The 24,261-nt window shown below is 36.6% G+C and overlaps 1 protein-coding gene across 3 annotated transcripts in view; it reads right to left on the bottom strand.

The window, feature by feature from the left end:
• dock1 (dedicator of cytokinesis 1) overlaps nucleotides 1–24,261 on the bottom strand; it is a 506,089-nt gene that overhangs the window by 112,778 nt on the left and 369,050 nt on the right. For all 3 annotated transcript variants that reach the window (XM_030163232.1, XM_030163231.1, XM_030163230.1), the window contains 2 exons: nucleotides 12,546–12,624; nucleotides 7,938–8,038 (listed from right to left, as the gene is read on the bottom strand). In XM_030163232.1, coding sequence (XP_030019092.1) covers nucleotides 7,938–8,038; nucleotides 12,546–12,624 — 180 coding nt within the window. The remainder of the gene's footprint in view (nucleotides 1–7,937; nucleotides 8,039–12,545; nucleotides 12,625–24,261) is intronic.

A 24,261-nucleotide genomic window follows, 5' to 3' on the forward strand; every position in this document is an offset into this window, starting at 1 on the left:
TTACGGTTCACAAAGGCTTGAGATGTACAGTAGCAAAAAAAGGGTTTCATTTGGTGTTTGTTCCTTAAAGGTGGATTTGATGGAATGAATTAACCAAACTACCTCTGTTTAAAGGGGTCATATTTTGCTAAACCTACTTTTATCAGTCTTTGGTACATGTATTTGTGTATTTGGACCCTAACAGTTCAAAAAGTTTGAATTTGAACCCGGCCCTCTTGAGATCATATTGGGCTGAATGTGGCCCCGGAACTAACAGGAGTTTGACACCCCTGCTGCGGAGTACGCGTGCACACTTACGACAGTGAAAGCAACACATACGGGTGTGCAGATGACTGCTCAGAAACCATCATGTTCTCATCTGAGCAGAGACAGACGCAGGGCGCCGTTCTGTCACAATCCTGCAGGCAGTTAGACAGGCAGCTATGACTGTTGACTGTCAGGACCTACAACGCGTACCTGTCAGCCGTGAAGTGGAACGCTCTGGGAGAGGTTAACTAAGAATAACGCGCCTTCTGAGGGGGCAGCGGTGAGCGAGTACAGGAGGGTTGGAGCGCGGTGTAATGGAACTGGGTCAGGGGGTGAAGGGGGAGACGGTTGTGGAGGTAGAAGATAACGCGACCACGAGGAAGGGGGGAGGAGAGAGAGAAAAAAAAGATAAATCGTGATTGACTTGCAGCAGCCTGTGTGAACACATGAGATGTGATCAAAGCCTGTAGCAAAGCAAGTGAGAGATATTCAGCAGAAATGACAATGACACTCCCACTGCTCATCACTGTTACGTGCATATCATATCAGACACATTACTGCATGCTCTTTTATCCACCTCTGTGCAGAATGTGTATGTGTTCCTAGAGTCAACAGTTAGATTTTACACCAACTCCAAAAGCAGGGTTCCTACAGGTTTCTACAAGTTAAATTTAAGACTTTTAAAGATCTTTTTAAGACAACTTAGAACCGAATTTAAAGCCTATTTCACAACCACACAACGTCACCTTTCTCGGGTGACGCTTGCGTGACTAACGGCTGCATGTTTGTTGGACTGAATGTTCTGTGATCATTTCTGCAAAGTTAGTGATAATTGGTTCCTAATTTCAATATAAATTGTCGGGTTGGAACAGGTGGAACTGAGTAGAATAATGCTACTTTCCTTGCAGCTTGAAAATTTAACAGACACATTTAAACACAATACAGTGAACAGGTTTATGGCGACATGACCTAAGACCTGCCATATTAAATGTCATATATTTTAAGGCTTTTTAAGGTATTAAATGCAAATTTGCAAAATTCAACTTTTAAGACCCCGCAGGAACCGTATAAAAGATCAAACTGAAGAAGATGGTCCCTGTAAATACATTCAAAGTCATTATAAATCAATGAGGAAAGAACAAACCCAGATGTAGATGTTTTTGTAATTCATTGAATGGGGTTCTGCTTTGAGATGCTTTAAGGAATATTGTTGTTATACTTTTTGCAGCTTTGAAATTATTGATGGTGTTTTATATGCATGCTCTTAGTTCAGTGATTAACGTACAGTTCTAGGAGTTTTATGACATGTTTTATGTACATTTTTAGTGTGGATGCATGGATGAAATCTCCACTGTGTTTAACTTCTGCTGCTTCTGACCTGGCCAGAACACTCATGCAAAAGAGATTTTTAATCTTGAGTTTTTATTCTGGCGGTCTTATGTTGTATAAATGTGAGATGGGGGTGGGGTTTAATAAGTTTTCTTCTTCCCACTTCTTTTGGAGCAGTAGATATTGAATTTATTTTGTTATTACTAGTGTACATAGAAATTGCTATATTGTCTTAATCACCTTTATTTATTAACCCTTTCATGCATACTGGTCACTCCAGCGGACAGTTCTTCTTCAGCTGTTCTCTTGTATTTTCATGGGTTTTGTTGTTTTACTTCCATATCAGTTAACACAGTGGACACTCATGCATACACTGACATTCATCCCATTACTGTAACTTTCCTGTTCTTCATAAACCTGATCTGCACTAACATATTTGAGTATAACTCAATTGCTAATTGTTATTAGACTGTAATTAACAGTTTGTTTAAAAAAACAAAAACAAAAACATGTTGTTTTTTGCATATTATCTGAGTGTGTAATAGCTAGTATTAGAGTATGTTAAAATGTGAGAAAATATCAGACTAGCAGCATTAAAATGTTTTAATTTCATGGTTTTCACACAGTATGTTGCTTCAAAAATGAAACAGATGGTGTCTAGCTGAGTGGACATTTTTGTAACTTCATGAAAAATAGGTTCATAAAAAAATTTCAGTCACATCATTTTTTTTTTCATGCCTAAAGAGAAATAAAAAGACAGAAAAAAATCTCATTAATCATGCATGAAAGGGTTAATGTATTTGCTCTGCTATTAGTTCCTTGTACACATAAAATGTTTATTTCTTCTGCTCGAAACAAATAAATGAATGAATGAAATGAATGTTACATAAAGGTTAAATAATAAAAAAAACAACAAAAACTAAAATGCAAGCAAGAAATCAGATTAAAAATGACAAATACTACCTTTGATGACTTAATAATAGAAGAGACAAGCACTTAATAACTAATAATTATCTTGTATTCTTTCTGTGCATGTTGGTGGCGTATGTAAATATTAGTTGGTATTTCATCAACAGTTTACTGATATAGTATTTTATACAATAACACAGCTACTGATCAAGGAGCTGATTGATGTAAATAGGAACTAACTGCACTAAAACACATCCCATACTTAAGGAAACACAAGTTTACAACTGAATTTGTTGCTTCACCTCCATGACAGATTAAAGCCTCTGTATCTGCTACGTCCAGTATCATCCACACTACTGATGGTTTGTCAGAGTTTGGACCAGTTTGAAGTTGGTATTGCATCATTGTGTGAACAGATATGTAGTAAAACAAAAGTTGTGTGGATAGAATTTTTTTTTTTTTTTTTTTTTAAATAAAAAACAGATGAAGAGAATATCTGTTTAGAAAAATGTCTGTATTAGTGTGGAGAGAACAGAAGATTCTCTTTTTATACCCAAAGTAAGAACTGTCACTGACCTGTTGCAAATTAATCTAATTAGCTGGAAAATGTTCCTCCATCTGTTTCTTTTTAGTGCCACGATTTTAAAAACCTTTTTTTTGCCCTCAATCCAACTTGTTCGAGACGTGCTCCTGCCATTAAATTAAAAAATAGTTTATTTTTTCTTTAAAATGTGTCATTTCTAACTTTAAACATCTGATGAATTGTCTTTGAAATGTGCAAACCAAGGAATTGTGTATTTATTTAGGTTCACTTCATTACAAGCATTAACCCTTGAACAACGGCAATCTCTCCAGTGCTGCATTTTGCACTTTACAGCAAAAGATTACTGTAACTCCTGAACCGTTTGCGCTATCCACCAAATTCAAACAACATTGAAAAGCTGAAATCCTGAGCTTTCCGACACTATATAACATTTTACAGCAATGTGGGCCTCTATTACAAGTAGAAAGGAACTGTTTCAGAGACTTCAACATAGGCTAAAAAAACACCTGGAAATAACAAAAAATCCAAATCCATAATATGGACACTGAATGTTCAAGACCAAAAAGCATGTTTGAGCAGATGTAAAATAGTTGATAGTTTATTTCTGCCATCCCAAAAAGTTTTGTTATGGACATTTACACTTGTTTCTGATAATAAATATGCTAATTTTTCTTTCTTTTTTTACTAAAACACACTGTTTTAAGTATTTATTATTTATAATAAGGATAATTAATGGCCAGATATTGAAAGTTAAGTTCCTCCTGTAAACAAAGGTGCAAAAGAATTGGCAAAGAAAAAAAAAAAAAATTGACACTTTTATCGCAAAGAAAACATAAAGACACCTAGGCGGTCTCTTATAATGGCAGTCTTAATGGCAGTCTTAAAAGGGTTTTTTCAGACTATGTCCAGTAAAAACTAAATTTAAAGGTCCTAATGTGTTTGGTACCTCATGAAAAACATGTTATATGGCAAAAAATAAGGTATTCATTCCAAAGCTTATATCAACATTTCCTCTGATATCCACCTCTGCGGAAAAAGGTATTTATCAGTTCATTACGTTGGACTGAATGGGAAATGTGTATCAGACATAAACCGGTAATGAGGGACAACTTAACAAACAGTACCAGGGGGAGACTTTTGAGACTCAGTAGGGAGAAGAAGAAAACCATCGCGGGGGGGCTGTGGTGCTTCTCACATCTCTGATTCCACACCTATGTTCTCGGCTACAGAGCGAGGCACAATAATTGGTATTGCAGGCAGGACTGACAGTTCATGCGCCAGCACACAGGAAAACAGGATGTGGAGAAGAAGAAGAGGAGGGGGGGGAAGAGAGGAGGTGAGTGGTAAGTGGGAAAAGAGTAAGAGACAGAAGCAGAGAGTGTGATGCAGGTACTGGAGGAAGAAGTGGGTGAGAAGGACTCTGACAAACCTGGTGCAACATCCGCGAAGCAACCTGGGTTTATTTGAATGACACATTTGGGAATGTCAAATAAACAGTCTGGAAATAGCACAAGAGAGTTCAGCCAGTACTGGGAATGTGTGTGAAACAAATAGCGGATTTCAGAGAAGCCTGACAAGTGGAGATGACTGGGTTTGTCCGATTTACTGTCTTTGCGAGTGTGGGGGAGTTTATCAGCACGGATAATAATACACTGACCAACGAGGAGTTTCACTGTCAAGCGCAGGCCGGTGTGATGTATAGTTTAGTAGCAAAAACTCCTCCAAATGAAGATGAGAGCCAATACACTCCACTCCTGCCCAGACAGCATTTGCACACTGGGCTGCATTACCACAATCTATGAGAAATACTAATGTAGATGAATGGGCTTTTGTAGATTCAGGCGGTGGATAAACAGGAAATGAAATCGCTCCGCTGGAAGGACGGTTAGGTCTTGGGTCAGACTTCCAGCAGTTATACATCTCTAACCAGGGTTCCTATGGGTTTCCACTAGGGATGCACCGATACCACTTTTTTCCAGACCGAGTACGAGTACTTACATTTGAGTACTTGCCGATACCGAGTACCGATACGAGTCCTTAATAATCCTATTCCAGTTCTTAGTTCCTTTTGTAAATGTGCTTTATTGTTGTCATCATTAGTCTGACTGGAACAAAGTGCTGCTACCGACATTTAATGTGTTGGAATGAGCGTTTTTCAATTAATCCACCAGAGGGCGCCACTCTTAATTAACCATACTGGACAAATACCACGAAGAAGAGTAAAGTTTTTTGAGAAGAAGAAGAAAGTCAGTAATAACAAACATGGAGACGACAGAGGCAACACTAATGTGAGACTAATATTGCAGCGTTTTCTCTGGTAAGGTTTAAAAGCTTAGCTTCAGCAGGAAGAGAAAAGAGAAATGAGCGATAAGTTTCGTTTTCACTTCTGTTGGCAGCACGGTCCGCACCACGGTACACCCGCTGGTATTCTCATTCTGTTTACACATCCGCGAGCACCTGGTAAAGGGATGGAATGTACGCAGAGGACGGACAGAACGCTGCGTCCGTATCTGTCTGTGTCTTTAACGTTACTGTCAGTCAGCGTTACTTTTATCACCGTCATTTATTTTGTTAAATCTCCACACTCTTCACACTCCCCACACATTATTCCACCGCCGCGTACCTGCTGCACTGAACTGGGAATGTCACACGGCCATAAGTGGTATCGGTGCATTTGTATCAGATGTCTTTTACGAGTACAAGTACAAGTACACACACTGAGTATCGGAGCCGATGCCGATACTCGTATCGGTATCGGTGCATCCCTAGTTTCCACAGATTAAATTTAAGACTTTTAAGACTTTTACGATTACTTGGAATAGAATTGAAGGCCCATTTCACAGTCTCTGTCATGGCTATACATATTTTATATACTCCAACACCTTAATTTCCATCATTCTGAGTTTAATTGATTTCTTGCATAAGGTGCAGCAAACTTCAAACATGTTCCCCTCCACTTGTGTCAGCCAGGTGGAGAATGATCTTTTCTCTAACCAGGCATTATTATTAAATTCTCACTTCCTCATGCTTAGTTTTCACTTGTGACCTGTCCCTTAAAACTGACTATTTTTTGGTCATTTCTGTATACATTAAAAGACAGTGACAGCAGCAGTTCCAGTGAGTCAACAATCTGAGGTCCAATGTGGTCTCCAGGGTCTGTAAGGTCCACCTCTACATTAACAGTGAGTGCACCTGCTTTGTTTGGTACTATGAAGTAATGGTACTAATGTGAGGAATGATGTTCAAAGGGATAATGTGGATGTGGACAGGGGTCTGGATCAGTACTTACGTTGAGCTAATGTTCTAAAATACATGCTCCTTTCACTTTACATGTGTTTTTCTTTCATTTTTTATTTTTTACTTCTTGGATTTATTAAGGAACCAAATATGGGAACTTCATTCTCCTTGATTTTCTACATAACATAACATTTTGAAATATTTCACTAAAGTAATAAAGTCTTGTTAGGTCCTCTAATACCATCATGAATGTTCTGTGATTATTTCTCACCAGGGGCTGCAAAGTTAATGATAACTGGTTCTTAATTTCAATATAAATTGTCGGGTTGGAACAGGTGGAACTGAGTCGACTAACGTTAAACACAATACAGCAAACAAGTTTATGGCAAGACCTATCATATCAACTTTATTACCTTTTAAAGACTTTGTTAAGGTATTAAATAGAGATTTGCAAATTCAAAACTTTTAAGACTTTTTAAGAGAACCCTGGAATTGGAAAAGGCATTCTGTGAAGGCCTGCATCATGTGATGAATTATACAAAGCCTTTGTGGCGTGAGGATCCAGAGAGCCCTCATACTCACTTATGGAAAAATCTACAGTACACACAACAACCTCACAAGATTGGAAAAGGGTGCAATTTATCACACTGAAAACAAAAATTAGAGAAATCAACCCAGATATCGCGATCCAACAGTTAAACATACAAGATAATGGTCTGTATTGAGGAATAAAAGTCTGTCAGTGTCTAGAGTCGCGGAAAAAATTATTAGACCATCAAAAGTCATCAAAAACAATGGTTATGCAATCAAGTACTACCTCCTGTTTGTATCATGTGACTAAAACAGACAGAAAAGAAGACATGGAATGCCTAAAAGCACTGTTTTTGTCAGTACAATGCCATAGATATTGATATAAGAACTGAAGTGATTTTGGTTATTATCAAGAAAAAACATGAAAAATGGATAGATATCAGCTCTGAAATGAAACTACTATGAGCCATTTTTGTTGTTATCATTATATTTGTCCAAACAAATATAGCTTTAGTTGTACCAGGCATTAAAATGAACAAGAAATTGAAGAAAACAAGGGTGGTCTAATAATTTTTTCCACGACTGTACTTTCTGACTTTTACATAGATGTCAGTTTCATATTCCATTAAGAATGTTCCTACTTTGACTGTTTTGGGTTACCAGAGGGCTGCGTATTTATAATAATAAAGTCATACGTACAATAAAGTCATATCTTATGGTGATAATTTCTTTTGACTGTCATCGTGACCTTAAGTGAATATAAACACGGAAAGACACTGGAAAAAATGCAACAGAATGCGACAAATAAATAGAGATTTGTAAATTCAAGACTTTTACGATTTTTTAAGACCCTGCGGGAACCCTGTCTAACCTTTCACAAGCCACAGCCTGAAATCTCCTCTATGGCTGTAGAGGGAATACAAAGAAAAACATGGATATACTTTGAGGAGAAAGACGTATATCTCAATTCCAGGAGGGGATCCTTAACTCCGTCTGAAACCTTGGATTTTACTAGAAAACAAGCTCCATCTAACCCCTGGAGTTGCCATGATACAATCCGGCTTTGTTCACAACGATGCGTCATATGATGAATTATACAAAGCCTTTGTGGGGTGAGGATCCAGAAAGCGCTCATACTCACTTATGGAAGATCTTGGCTCTTTTATCACTGGAGAAGTTCTCCAGCTGCAGTGACTCTTGGGTAAGGAAGGCTACAGCCAGGTGGAAGTAGTTGTTCCACAGCTGAGGGAAGAAGAGCACATCACACAGAGAGAATCGTATTGATTACATTGATTAAAAAGATTGATATTCGATGATGTGACTTTGACGTCAAGAGGAGCTTAGTGATTTACTCGGCTGGGATGCAGAGTGGGCTCACAAGCAGATAATTGCTTCGTTGAAACCTGTATTAGCATGTTTCCTGTCAGTCTGATCACAAATGGATGGATTTAAGACCTGCAATTCACACCTGGAATTACAATGTATATGAAGTGATGTGACGATGACTCACACCCTACTCTATATGCAAATAAAACTGCTCTTCTAATAGCTTAAATGCAGCTAAGTAAGATTTCATTTCAGTGCAGACGCTATGGATGCATAAATGAAGGATGGATAAAAGCATCCTGTGCTGCATTTTTATCCCCATTAGTTAAAATTAGCAAGAATTAGAGGTAAAAAAAAAAAAAAAAAAAAAAAAAGTTGCAAGCAAATCTGCATGAAATGTTTAGCGGTGTGCTATTTTATTTTTAATATGTATATGTTTGCTGTAAAAACACTACTTTAGAAGCTGCTCTGACTTTACAGAAAGCATAGTCTGCTCTGATTGGTCGAGTCTGCCAGTGAATCAGTAGTCACTTTTCCATTGGATATATGTGCAAAAAGTTTACCGATATCTCCTAAATGTCAAAAAAACAAAAACAAAACAGAAGTGCGTAATGTCGGTTTTTTCATTAAATCACCAATACCATGATTTGTTTATTTATTATCGCGAGATGACACGAGAAGACATTCCATAAACATGGTGATGAACGTGAATGTGTTGATTTACAGATATATTCATTATTATTATATATTACCCCCTATCCCGTACTAAATTTAAAAAATGATTTGGTTTCCTGGTGTGTCCACACATACCGCGCCATGTTTTTTTAAGAATCTCTTCTTCTTCGCTTGTTGTAATGTCTGTCAACATCCTTTTTTTTTTTTGTTTTGTTTTGTTTTTTATTCATGTGACTCTAGTTGTGGAAAAAGGTCAGTTTTGTGTGATATACCAATTGCCCTACACCCGAACAACCACCTCTTGCCAGCGCACAAACTCTTAATTGAAAAACTAGAGGTTAGCCATTTTTCCATTTGGCAAATTTGCAAGTGCAGTACAGTTATGTTTGCGCATTTTAAGGGTCAGTGGAAAAGCAACTAGTGATCCATTAGTGTTAGTCCATCATTCCTCTGAAGGAGACATTAAAATTTGAGGAAGTGTTTTACTGGATGTTGAATTAGCATGTCTCTGAGTGCACAATTAATCATTAAAATACCAAAATTGTTGTCTAATCTACTGCTATAATGGTATTATAATATGAGATGACAATTAATTGTCACATAAATAATTGTGATTATTGATACCGTTGTCTATTCTGTTACTATAAGCTATATACAATAAACTATAAGGCACAGATCCTTTTTTTTTTAGATGCATAATGAATAATGTCAGTGCTTGGTTTTTGTTAATGGCAGATATGTCATTAATCTACATAAACCATATACTGTGGCCAAAAAAGGTCATAATTAAAACGTAAATGGGTCAGAGTTTATATAATGTATATGTGCAAACCCATTACTACAATAATGGATCAAGGTAGAAATCTGACATAAATTCACATGACGCTTGTTCTCCATTAAACACTTATGAAGAAGAAAAAGAACAGAACACAGTGAGACACTGTCATTATGAGAGCAGCAGTCAAATGGTAGAAAAGTGTATGTGCGGAGGCTTTTTTTGTAAGTGAATACAGATGATTGTCATGATTATGTAAAATTATACATACTGTTAGTTTGAATTATTCTTTTTTGCATTTTCTTTGTCCATTTCTGGAGGAGGAGGAAGAAGGAGGAGGAGGGAGAGGAGAAGAACATGAAGAAGACCGAGGAGAAGAACAAGAAGAAGGAGAATGAAAAAGAAGAACAAGAAGAAGGAGGAGAACATGAAGAACAAGCAGAAGAAGGAGGAGAAGAGAAAAGGAGAATAAGAACAAGAAGGAAGAGAAGAAGAAGGAGAAGGAGAAGAAGAAAATGAAGAAAACCAAGGAGGAGAAGAGCAACAAGAAGGAGAAAATAAGAATAAGGAGAAGAACAACAAGAAGGGGAAGAACTTGAAGAACAAGATGGAGGAGAAGAAAGAGAAGAAGAACACAAAGAAGAACAAGGAGGAGAAGAAAAAGAAGGAGAAAAGAATGAGGAGAACAAGAAGGAGAAGAACATGAAGAACAAGATGGAGGAGAAGAAAGAGAAGAAGAACACAAAGAAGAACAAGAAGAAGAACATGAAGAAGAACAAGGAGAAGAAGAACATGCAGAAGAACAAGGAGAGGAAGAACAAGAAAAAGAAGGAAGGAGAAGGACAACACGAACAAGAGCAAGGAGAAGAAGTAGAAGGACAATGAGAAGAAGAGGAAGAAGAGGAAGAAGTAGTAAGAATAACAAAAGAAGGAAGACAATGAAGAGAAAGAAAAGGATAAAGAAAGTTGAAGAAAAAAAGTAAGAAAAAAGGAGGAAGAAGAGAGAGAAGAGGAACAAAGATGATTATGTTATTGTGTCAGGTCTATTTGCCACACTCTTTATTCTATTTCTATTTCCACAGAGGGCGTCAGCTGAGTTCGTCGTCTGTTCAATGAGGCGCTGGATGCATTTACAAACACAAATAAAACGACGCAGACATAAGAAGGAACACGTTCAGAGTAATCATTTACCCCTGCTGCTACCGACCTAAATGACAACATGTTATTTGTCATTTGTGTTTGTATTAGTTGTTGACTGATTATTACTGCTGGCTGTAAATACCTGGAACATCTAACGATATCTTCAATAAGTGTTGAGTGCACTCACATCTGGCTTTAAATCCATCCACTTGTGATCACATCATGTAAAACAGACATTAAAAACCCATTCTGAATCACAGGAGGTGGAGGGGCTGCTGTTGAAGCAACTACTTCACTGTTACATGCATAAAAAAAAGCCTGTTCCATATGAAAATACCCCTAAGCCAAGACACACTGCCTGAAAACCACTGTGATTCTATCCACATAAATCATCTGTACGCCCTTGAATTATGGTTTAAAAGAAGAAAACACTAACAGCTGTAGTTAAGCGCCATAAAGGGAGTTCCAACAGCACTAAAATGTGGTTAAAATAATACAGCCATAAAGGACTTAAAAGCTCAGAGCAGCGTAGTTATTGACAGCATTAACATTTCCCCATATGTCAAACATTTCAAAAGCAGCAGACGAGTTGTTCTGTTCCAAAGAGAAGGTTAAAAAACACATCAAATTGCTGGTCGTTACACAAAAACTCATGGTGCATCTGCATGATTTTTATAACTGCTGCTTTCAGGGATTTTCAGAAAGTTCACAAACTATAACAATGCTGCATGTGGAACATTAACCCATAAAGACCCAGTGGTGGTACTTTAGTGGCAGTTCCCAAATGATTTTTTCCCTCTATATTTAACATTTCGTAAGTGGTTTATCAGCATTTATTATGAAATAACCCACTGGATTTTGCATTTTTCCACTAAAAATCAGGTATTTTCCAATATTTAATTTACTGATCATATAGATGTTCATAAAAGCTCAGATTAAAGTTGTGGGTCATTATATCAAAAACAGAGAAAACTGAAGAAAAAGTAACTTTTTCAGTAAAATATACCATTAACTGAACATAAAACAAGTACCTCCATATTTTTAAGATGGAAAGAATTACTTTTGCAATAAGACTACAACAAGGTTTGTTTTTGAAAAGATGGGAAAGATGGATTAAGTATGCCACACCAGTTCGAACATTGTTTAACTAAGACCATGCCTTATATCCATTTCACCCATTTTTTTTCCCTTTTAAACCCTTTTGTATCAATGTTTTCTCTTTTTTTTTTAATATCACAAATGTGCACCCCAGCGTTCCTGTTCTAGGGAGTTTAGTTCGTAATTTTGTATTGTAAAAATTTAATCTTATCTCATCCTTATTTGTATTGTCAGTGGTATCACAGAAGTATCACTGTGAGATTCAATTGTAATTTTCAGATGAATGGATGAGAATGGTGAATTGCTATGTGAATAAATATGTGAACCATGGAAAATACCAAAAAAAAAGACAACTGAAAAAAAAAAAAAAAGTGCCTCCATCCACTGTTACTGATCAAACTTCATAATGTTGTTCTCTATGGAGTTTCTGAACATCCAAATGGGTCACATCTGATGACCATTAAAAGACGAATAACTGTATTTTACACCAATTATTTACATGTACTGATAGAATTAGTGGATCAACAGGTATTAAACACTTTATATCAGTAAAGGTTTTATTCAATGGTGGCTGTTTGGGTCTTTATGGGTGAAAAACAGCTTTAGGGAAGTGATGACTTTAAATCTTTCTCTTGGAAAAAAAGCCCCTGAGAATAGCTCTGTGTACGATAACCAGCGTCACTAGGAGGGCCGGCGCTTTTATCAAGTGTGCACTTCAGAAATAGGAGCTCATACCTGTAGCTCAAAGCTGGTTTGATCCAGAAATTTCTTGCTCAACACCGCTGCATACTGATTAATGGCCCGCAGGAAGACTCTGGAAAGAAAAGAGAAGATGCTTCATTCCTCTCAGAAGTGTGGATCGTCTCTTTACAGACATGTTATTTATCTTCAATAGATAATTACAGCGGCTTAAAGGTCACTTTAAGACACATCTGTAGGTTCCACACGTTGCTTGTTAATTATGTGGCTGCAGAGCCATGTGCACAAAGGACAAACCTCTGCAAAATCCAAGCGTGACCAATTTATAAAAGCATCACAAAGTAAAAAACAATACAAAAATATAAAATATACTAACATAAAATAATATGTAAATATAAAATAATAAAATGATTACAACAGTACATACAACAGTCTCACAGGATTGGAAAAGAGGGACATTTATCAGGCTTAAAACAAAAATCAGTGAAATCAACCCAGATATCGTCATCCAACAGTTAAACACACAAGATAAAGGAGGAATAAAAGTCTGTCAATGTCGGGTTTCTGACTTTTACATAGACAACATCAGTTTTTTTTCCTTTGTAAATGTTTCTGCTTTGACTGTTTTCAGTTACCAGGGGCTGGGTATTTATAGTGATAAATTCTCTTGACTGTCACAGTGACCTTAAGTGAAAATAAACACGGAAAGACACTGAAAAAAATGTGATTATTACTGGAAGTCAGTTGAGGAACAGCAACAGTTAGGGTTTGATATTTATTATGTATATGTGCAAGAAACTATGGTTGAAGACTGATTGCAATCAATGGCCTGAAATACAGTAGTGCTTCTGTTATGAATCAGTGTTCTAAATAAAGGTACTACATGTTTATTTATTTTACATGCAATCATGAAGCAGCAGGTCTATACAATATGAAGGAAAACTGCAGGGAATGATGCTAAGAACACAATATTACTTAGGTGTGTATTTTATGTATTTTGTGTATTTTTCCTATACATGTCTTCTAAAGCTCTGACACTGAATAAAGAGAATAAAGAATTTAATTATTGTGATCATTATTTGATTGCACAAGAACACCCAACCACTTCAGGAAATTCTTAACACTATGACACGTTTTTGACCTGTAAACATTGAACTCGTTAGTTATAAAATGCATAGAAGCTGGCAATAAAATGAACAAATACAATACTGAGCAGTAACTGCAGACCACCTTGACCTGTGCTGTTTTTTCAGGGCTGTAAAGACCATGCATCAAGAAAACACATACACAAATAAAATCACAACTAAACAGCTTTTATAGGTAGAAGTCAGTATCTAGTGTGACCGCTTTTATAAAGAATATTGTGGTTTATTATACCAAGCTTCATGCAAATAATCCCACAGGTTTTTTTTTGTTGTTGTTGTTTTAAACCTATTTATGTTTTTAATTTGGTTTGCATATTTACTTTACATCCCAGCTGTAGACTCAAAAATGCATATATATGGTGGTTTTAATCTTGCTAAAACAACAAACCTGTTGGTGGCTGAAGACTTATGCACAGTAAATATGTGTGTTCTGTAGATGAAAATAGCCCGACTAAACACTTTGTAAGCATTCCAATACATTTCATGACTGTACTTTCACTATTGCCTTAATGTGACTCTGTAATGAAATTTAAATATATTTTTTTGAATGTATTTTATTGATTTTCCATTTTATTGAACATACGATCATTAACACTACACAATAGAACACTCCAAATGAACAAAAAACCCTTCTAACCGCCCTCCTCCCACCCTCAATAAGATCTATGGTGAATAAAATAAAATTTTGATAATAATATCAGTATATGCATTACATATTGATGAAATTTATATGGAAAAAAACCCAAAACAAAACTCAATCATTTCCCAACAGGTCAAACTGAAGTCATTACATCACACACTGAACTCACAGTTCTGCCTCATGAATCCACAGTCTCGACTGGTTAATTTGTTTGATGGTTTGACACCACAGTGACATATTGGGTAAATCTGGTAGGTTCAAAAGCACTTCAGCGTTGAATTCCCGGTAGAAAAGGGTTGTACGACGGTGAAAAAATGGAGAAACATTCTTAAAAAAAAATGTACATGGATACTGATTTTATGGGAGGCTTTTATTGGGTGGTACAAAAACTCAAACTAACCCTTTCAGAGCCTCGTATGATTCTGCGATCCATGTGATTGTCTGTTTTACTGATGTCCTTGAACTACTCCCGTCTCACATTCAGACACTGATCACCTCCATCTCCGCCTCTTTCGGATGATTAAACACAACATTAATTTATAATATATAATCATTGATAAAGTTCAGGTTCAATTTAACCTGCTATCTATAGGATATTCTCCTTGGATGATGCCACGGTTCATCATGTTTTATAACACATACTCTATAGTAAATCTAAAATAATTCCAAATAACAGAGGTGCTGTTCATTTTCCACCACACAGTCACGATCATCTCTGTTGTCCTCGTTTGTGTCTCCTTCCACAGCCGTCGTGCTGCTAGCTAACCTCAGGTTGCCATCGAACTGATACCAATTAATGTGAGGGTAGCTGACGGCTAGCTGGGGAGTCGTCTGATTGGCCAAATGGCGTGAATGCACGACCCGTGTATCCAGGACTCCATCTGACAGGTCATATACCCACACGCAGAGTTTCATGCTTAAAAATTCAGTTCAGTGTGTTTATGACATGTACATATTGAAAAAAAGATGACAAAAATATGATTAAGCTGTCAATATTAGACTGCAGAAGTTGTGAACTACGTGTGGTATTAAGGTTTAGTTTCAACCCTCAGCTTAAAAATAAATGAAATATAAGAAGTTTTCTGTTCCAGAATAAGACATTGTTCTCAAACTTGTATTTAAAGTGTTTCGGTGTAGTATTCATATATCAAACTCTTACCAGAAGGGGGCAGTCTGGTACCAGAACACATTCAGTGCTACCAAAACCACCACTGAATTGATGCTATGTATCCACAGACTGTATCAGTCACTGAATAAACTATAAAGCTCATTGTTTCCACACATCTGTATTATGGTATCATCAAGTTTTCTACTTCAAACTAAGGCAACGTCCAGACCACAGGCAAATGTGGCCAAAATCAGATTTTTATTTTTTTATTTTTTTAACCCGTATGTGACCTGTATCTGATCTGTTAAAGACTGTTTGAACAGCACAAATCTGATTTTTTAAAAAATTCAACCCAGGCAATACTTGGCTTGGCGGGTCGTGACCTGAGAATTGCTGGAATTGTCCAGCACTGATTAAGGACTTCCAGATGTTCCTGTTTATGCTCATGTTTTGGCCAGTGTTGTGGAATTCAAGTAAGAGATTATGTAAGGATAATATGGCATAGAGTTTAGCTCCATTTTTAGTATTGACTTCCGTTTCTTACGTGTATTAAAAGGCTGGAATTAAAGGGGCCTCAGAGACGTTTCCTCAGACTGCAAGACTCCTACATCTTAGTCTTTTTCACTTGAATATTCCACAACAATATCTCTACAACCCCTTACATTGTCATCTTTGGCAGAACTTCACAGCTCTTTATTCTGTACACTACAATGGTGATTTTAAATTATTTTTAACATTTGAAGGAAGGAATATTAAATATAGCCCATTTAAGTGCCTGGTCCTGACAAGAGTTGAAACACAGGATGAATCTTTCTCCATGTCAGATTGAGACATATAAAGGCCAGAGGTGCTCCTGTAAAAAAGATGCAACGACTAGATCTTAATGAGAAAGCTGTCTGATGGGTTAATCCACTCTGAAGTTGCAGAATGAAATGTTAATAACTTAAGTGGCATGAAGCTTTTAAAGTGGAATTATGATTGCTACTTAGAGAGTGAGAGGCCCGCCTGCTATTTAGCCTCATTTCCTGATAGAGTCATACAACAATGTGTACACTAATCTCTAAAATCCTTTATTGTGGGTACAGGAGGGAAAAAATGACCAGCGCAGCACATTCAGTAACCTGGTTTACTTTATGTACCAGAGAAGGTTCTCAATCTCGTTAGTTGCCTTGGTAGGTGTCATCATCTTCCACGCAAACACTAAGCAACCACAAACTACAGCAAATGATCGCCCAAGGCAGCATGTGAGGATACATGGGAATGAGCAATAAAAACGGCAAGGTGAAACAAGGACAATTGTTATGCCACTTGAGTAGATTGCGTCAGGGTTTCATGAGCAGGCAATAAAGCAGCATTAAGATGTAACGCTTATGTAACTGACCATGGCAGGTGTGCAGACATCTGCCGAGCGGGGAGCTCCTAGCGAGACCGTCCGTGTGCTGCCGTCCAACTTAAACCTGCTCGAAACAGCTCTCATTGTAGAAATCAGCCAATCCTAATCAGTGTTGGGAGTAATGCGTTACAAAAGTAATGCATTACAGTAACAGATTACTTTTTTGCTGTAACGCAGTAGTGTAAGGCATTACTAATCAATTTTCGGTGATATTTTACTCTATACACTTTCAATAGTGCTTGCATTGCCACACATTTTTCACCCACAGTTTAATTGCTCAAATAAAACAAAACAAGACAAAAAATAGGACCAACGGCCCTGTAGCTTACCGGCCAAATTAAAAGCTTTGGGAAATGTATCCAGATGCCACTTATTATCCCCCAGTTCTGTGTATTTATTATATTACAGAAATAGCCCATGTTTTGGTCATATTCCAATCAGATCTGTAAAAAATTCAAATTCCAACTTGATATCATTGATACTGATTTATTGGATCAATCCACTTCCTATCTCTTATAATGGGAAAATTTGTCAAAGTCACACCAAATCCAGAATCAGATCCGGATTGAAGTAATTTCAATACCCTGTGCTGACATCATCATAAAGAAGCTGTATACCAAGTTTGAAGTCAATCAGAACTGGAGTTTCGGAGAAGAAGACGACTGAAATTTTTTCCCCATAAGAGCCCATGTTAAATTTTCCGTAAGTTCCCAGATCCAGAAGAAGATCCAGATCAGCATGGGGCCATTATGCTTTGGTCATCTCCCCATCAGGGCTGTACTGTAGAAATTTATACTTGATATAATTTATATTTACTGAGTTATTGGATCGATCCACTTCCTATCTCGTACAATGGGGAAATTTTTCAAAGTGGCACCAAATCCAGAATCAGATCCAAATAATTTCACTAACTTTTGTTGACATCATCATAAAGAAGCTGTATACCCAGTTTGAAGTCAATCGAAATTGTAGTTTCGGAGAAGACGACGATTGAAAGTTTTGTAACGGACGACAGACGACGACAGATGCCGCCGCATGACAACAATAGCTTACGGCCTGTTGGCCTGTAAGCTAAAAACAACAAGACCATGAGACCTTAAGGAATCAAAAATTCATCAGGTAAGTTCTATTTCCTGTTGGTGTTCGGCCAATGGGTGAAGGTGACAAGGATGTATGCTCATTACTAACCCTAACCCTGCTTTACAGAAGCTAGCTAGCATGATCCCTGTGATTAGCAACGACAAGGCAAGCTAACATTTCTATGACTAATTAGAATTCTTTATCAATTGCGGACTTATTTATCAGCGTCCTTGATGCCACGCCCCCTGTTTGAACATGTAAAACGTTGCAAAAAATGCAAGCGTTCCTGCTGGGATTCAAACATTGTAGAGCGTAATGTTACTTACTGAGCTATTTGTCCATATGTACTGTTAGGCGCAAATTTATGCATCGCAAGACTCTCCTATGTCCTGTATTGGGGGGGGGGGGGGGGGGGGGGGGGGGGGCTATTAGTTGACATGGTGGCCACTTATGATGACAGTCTGTATGTGACTCAAAAGTAATACAGGAGTCATGTAACAGATTGAAATTCTGAGACAGTGATTGTAAGGTAAGGAATTACTTTTAAATAACAGTAACAAGTAATAAGATAACATATGCTTCAGTGTCCCCGGGGGGATATATGTTGTGGGTAATAGTGCAAGGGGGCTGCAACGCCATCCAGAAAACACAGTACAAACAAGAAGACATCTCAGCGCAGACACATAACAATAAATAATACTGCAGACACATGACAGCAGTAAATAACACCAACCATACTATGACATGGCACACTGAAGCATGGGACAGTACACAGCACCAGTAGATAAATAAACAAAACTATTGCACAACCCTAAATCCACACCAAAATATGTGACATCACAAGAATTAAAAGCCAATGCAACTGAAAATATAAGCAATAAAAGATGAGACACCACCATCAATAAATAGGGATAAAATGTGATAAAAATAAATAAATAGTAACCAGCCAGCTTCCCGGTTACAAAGTAAACATCTGAAATGATTACAGTTTGGAACTAACTTGCAGAACACTGATCTGAACGCTTCAACTCGGGGTCTTGTTACTTCACGTTTCAGCTGCCTTGTCTGCGAGTGGGTGGTGGTGGTGGTGGTGGGGTGTTCCCTTCCGTAGCCGCTGTCAGGACGATCATGGGATTTGTAGGACTTTAAACCTATACAATATTAATGTTCCACCTCTTACTCCGGTTGTGAATAAATGCTAACTGGTGCCAGTACGCGGTGCAGGTTAAGAGTTGCGTTCGTCATTAGTTGGAAAGGTTAACTGTCATTGAACACCACTGGATAGGCCATTAGAAGTCCATTTCCTTGGCTCTCTTGCCCCCCACCCATCCCCCTTTTGCAGTTCCCAAAGCACTCAGACAGCCTATTACCACCATCCTGTCTCCACGAACACAGTCTCTCCCACTGCACACCTCACTCAATTTTCTGCAGCTGTGAACATGCCAATATCGTTGATACGCTTAACACTGGACTAATGCTAAAATGGCTTTCTAACGACTGCACCTGTGGGCCCAGAAATATTACTGTGTAGGGCTCTTAATGTCTGGGTTTTAATTTTTTTTTAATAAATAAATAATTCTTCAACGTATTAGTACTGATGGGTATTTATTTGCTGGGTGGCATATTAAAGGAAAAACCACCATGAAGAGTCTTAGTATAAGTCTGTGAACTGTTCTTCTAAATCAGGGGTGTCAAACTCGTTTTAATTCAGGGGTCACATGCAGCCCAATATGATCTAAAGTGAGCCAGACCAGTTAAATAATAACATACTAACCTATGAATAATGTCAAGTCCAAATTTTTCTCTATGTTTTAGAGCACAGGTGTCAAAAATGCAGCCCGGGGACCAAATCCGGCCTGCCAAAGGGTTCAATCTACAGGGGTTGGACAAAATAATGGAAACACCTTAAAAAAATCAACAAAATATAATTTAATATGGTGTAGGTCCGCCTTTTGCTGCAATTACAGCCTCAATTCTCCGAAGTATTGATTCATACAACTTGTGAATTGTTTCCAAAGGAATTTTAAGCCATTCTTCAGTTAGAATACCCTCCAACTCTTTTAGAGACAATGGCGGTGGAAATCGACGTCTTACTTGAATCTCTAAAACTGACCATAAATGCTCAATAATGTTGAGGTCTGGGGACTGTGCCGGCCATACAAGATGCTCAACTTCATTAGAATGTTCCTCATGCCATTCTTTAACAATTCTAGCTGTATGGATTGGGGCATTATCATCTTGAGGTGAAGGTGTTTCCATTATTTTGTCCAACCCCTGTATGTAGCCCCTGGGATGAATTTGTGAAATGCAAAAATTACACTGAAGATATTAACAATCAAGGATGTTAAAATCATTTTAGGTCCTTTCAGTCTAAAGTGGATCAGACCTGTAAAATACTATCATGATAACCAATAAATAATGAAAACTGTAAATTTGTCTCTTTAAAAAAAAAAAAAAAAAAAGTAAAATTACACAAAAATGTTGATGTTTACAGACGAGCCTTTTACAAAAAATGTGAATATCTGAAATGTCTTACGAGAAGTATGTGGAATTTTAATAATATTCTCCTTATTATTTAATGTTTTGTGTATTTGTAGATCCACTGTGATCTCTAAGTTGTGATTCTCATTTATAAATGATAAACTAAGGCGTAATATTGTTAACATTGCACTTATTTTGCTTAAGAATTTTCAGGTTGTTCATATTTGTTCATGTTATGTTCAAGTACAATTTGTAGATGTAAACATTTTCATTGTGGAATTTATTTCTTTTACTCAAAAGTTCATATCCTATTATCTATATTATTTTACTGGTCCAGCCCACTTTATATCATATTAGGCTGAATGTAGCCCCTGAGTTTGACACCCCTGTTTTAGAGTAAAACAAGTAAAATTACATTATGAAAATGTTTACATCTACCCCCCACCCCACTCCTGGAACAATTTATTCGACAAAGAAACAATAATTTGCTGTCCAGACGAACTAAAACAGGACAAAACACCATCTCTGTTAGAGGCAATAAGAGCTGGAAGTCTTCTCCACCTGGTACTACTAATGGTAATTCCAAAAAAAAAAAAAAAGGTTCAATTCTAATCAAACTTGTGAACACTTATGGTGTCTGATCAGCATTTCATTTGTTTTTGTTTGTTTTTAACCCCTTCCTCTTCTCCCTTCCCACTTTAAATGTTCTTGTTGTCATTTGTCAGGTAGAAATTGTAAATAAGGAACTGTTCCTTATGCCCTCTCTGGTAAAATAAAGGGTTAAATATGCATAGAAAATACTGTATGTGTACACCTGAAAGCCGACATACATCTGCAATGTAAAACTATAACAGTCAGTATGAGACGTCATGATGTTGTTTGTAATTGAATCTTATACTATTATATTATATGAAAATACACTCATAGTTTTTTTTTTTTATATATACATAAATGAAGCACGATATGATAAATTAAACGACTTAAACTTTAGAATTGGATAAGACAGCCCCAAGTAGAAGTGTTAATCGACAACAAATACTAATCGATAATAAATTACAGCCATATTTTAAGAAAAAAAAAAGGCAAATTCTCTCATTATATCTTCTTAAATGTTCTTGTTGTCATTTGTCGGGTGGATATTGTAAATAAGGAACTGTTCTTAATGCCCTCTCTGGTAAAATAAAGGGTTAAATATGTATTAAAAATACTGTAAGTGTACACCTGAAAGTTAACATACATCAGCAATGTAAAACTATTAGTCAGTATGAGACGCTCTGACAAAACATTATATCAATAAATCTTATATTATTACATTATATGAAAATACACTCACATTTTTTTTTTTTTAAATATAGTTGAAGGATGATATGATGAATTAAACGACTTAAACTTTAGAATTTGATAAGACAGCCCAAAGTCGAACCGCTAATCGACAATAAATACTAATTGATAATAAGTTAGAGCCATATTTTAAGAAAAAAAAAAAGCCAAATTCTCTGATCTTCTTAAATTCAGATTAGTTTCTAGTTTCTTTCCTCCTCTGTGAGTACACAGTGAATATTTTTGAATTGCAGGCAAAAACAGCCTTTAAAGAAGCCCTTTCTCTAACTTATAGACCAAAGAATAACTCGAAAAAAAATAATCAAGGCATGAATCTACAGTGAGAATAATTGTTAATTGCAGCTCTTGTATTAGCTGGGACACATCTCCGCCTATTATAAAGTCTGTTGGAGTACGCAGTGAGAAACAGGAAGACATCAAAACTCATTAAACCTTCTCAGTCATTACAACCAACAGGCAAAATACAGATAAATAATAATCAGCTCTGCCTTGGTGATCTTGCGTTCTATTATAGGAACTTATTTATGGTTCCACTTCTCCTGGTTGATGATCCAGGGAACATAAGCGATCTGCTGTATCTCTACATGCTTTCCATAAATTTGCTTTATGAGTCCTTCCTCGCATGTTGTAGTTAAGGGCGTAATGTAAACTGCACCACCTGAGAGTCTATTTGAAGCCCGTACTCTGCCTGATCGCTGACATATAATGGGCTCTAATGAACAGATAGGACAGTTCCTCTGTGAGCACATCCTGCCATTAATTAAAGTGAAAAACTTAATGAGGCAGATGAAAATAGAATATACTCTGCCTGGCAGTGGGCTGTGTCTAACCCTGACGCTCCAAAAAGGCCATTTCCAACTAGATCAAACACATTTCCTGGAATTTTTTTGAAGAGTAATGTGGAAAAGTATATTTTTCTTTAAATACATATAATATCCCAACACAAATGTCTGTATTTAACCCTTTATTGGCCAAGTGACTATTTTTGGCCATTTCCACACATATTAATTGAATATATTAATGGCTCATTACTCTTCACTGAGCGATGACATATGTGTTGTTTATGGAGGATTTACTGAAATGAGTGAAATTATGGCTTAAAAAATGCAGGTCATATGCCCGGTTTACTTAAAAATTTGAGTTAATTTGATATGTCCATTTTTGAACATATGCCCAATACACCTAACAAGCCATACGTAGTCCATTTATAGAAAATTTTATCCCATTTATAGACATTTAGAAGCTATAAATAGTGAATATGAGAAATGTTTATCAGTTTATGACCTTATAACAGTTTTATTGCATGTGTTCACTTTTTGGATATGCCCAGTTCACTTAAAGATTAGAGTTAATTTGGTATGTCCATTTCTGGACATTTGCCCAATGCATCAAACAAGCCATACTTAGTGCATTTTCTGTCGTTTCTATAACACTATGCAGTGATTCAGAGAAAATATTATCCCATTTATAGACATTTTGAAGTTATAAATAGTGAATATGAGAGATTTTTTAAAAAAAATCATTAGTTTATGACTTTGTTGCATTATACTTTTTGGATATTTACAGGCTGTTAGTTTGAAGAAAAAAGTCAAAATATTTCAGGAATAAAGTTGTGATTTTCATCGATTTAATAAGATAATCCTGTTTCAGTCCAACAAAAGGGAAATTTACAGTGATGAAGCAGCTTAAGGGATATGAAACGTGAACATTAATGTAAGAGAAAAAAAAAAAAAAAAAAAAAAAAAAAAAAAAAAAAATATATATATATATATATATATATATATATATATATATATATATATACACACACACACATATATATATATAAAATAAAGTACCCCTCAATAAAAAAAAGTAATAATAAATAAGTACCAAAAAAATATGTATAAAGCAAAGTATGAACAATATTTACTGTCAGCCGTGGACGTCACAGAGAGAGATTTACTCCATGTGTCTGCTAGGATGATTTTATGGAGGGAGATTGTAGTCACGGCAACCCACCCTGCCATGAGTAACCATGACGAGAAGGATGACGATAAGGTTGAAATTCTGAGTTTCAGAGTATTTGAATGAGTGCCCTATAAAGGGTTAAACTCATCCAATAGCTGTTATTCAATGAAATGAATTTACATCTTGGTCTATAATATTGATTTAATGGAAAACGCTTTTACACAAACACACACAAGTTTACATACAAGTATTGAGCAATAACTGTATATGATTAAGTGTAGGCTGCCACTGCTCTTTTACACTCATGACAAACAACGCCAAATGCCAGAGGGAAGCTGCTGAGATGGTCATTCATTAAGCTGCGCAGAGAAAATAAGATGCTCCGAAGCAGTTCTTTATAACTCCATTAAAACTACAAGTGAACTGTTAATGGCCGGTCAATTTAAGCTGTAATTAAAAGACTCATCTAACAAATTCAGTATTTGCTTTACTACTGCAGTTTAAGACAACACACATTTCTTGGGACACCCTGAAAATCTATAACTCCTCCAAACAACCGGCCCTCTTGCTGCTCTGTGATTTTTCATCAAGTTCAGCAGGGAAATCAAGGTAGC

The sequence above is a fragment of the Sphaeramia orbicularis genome, chromosome 19, assembly GCF_902148855.1.
Source record: "Sphaeramia orbicularis chromosome 19, fSphaOr1.1, whole genome shotgun sequence".
Classification (NCBI taxonomy): domain Eukaryota; kingdom Metazoa; phylum Chordata; class Actinopteri; order Kurtiformes; family Apogonidae; genus Sphaeramia; species Sphaeramia orbicularis.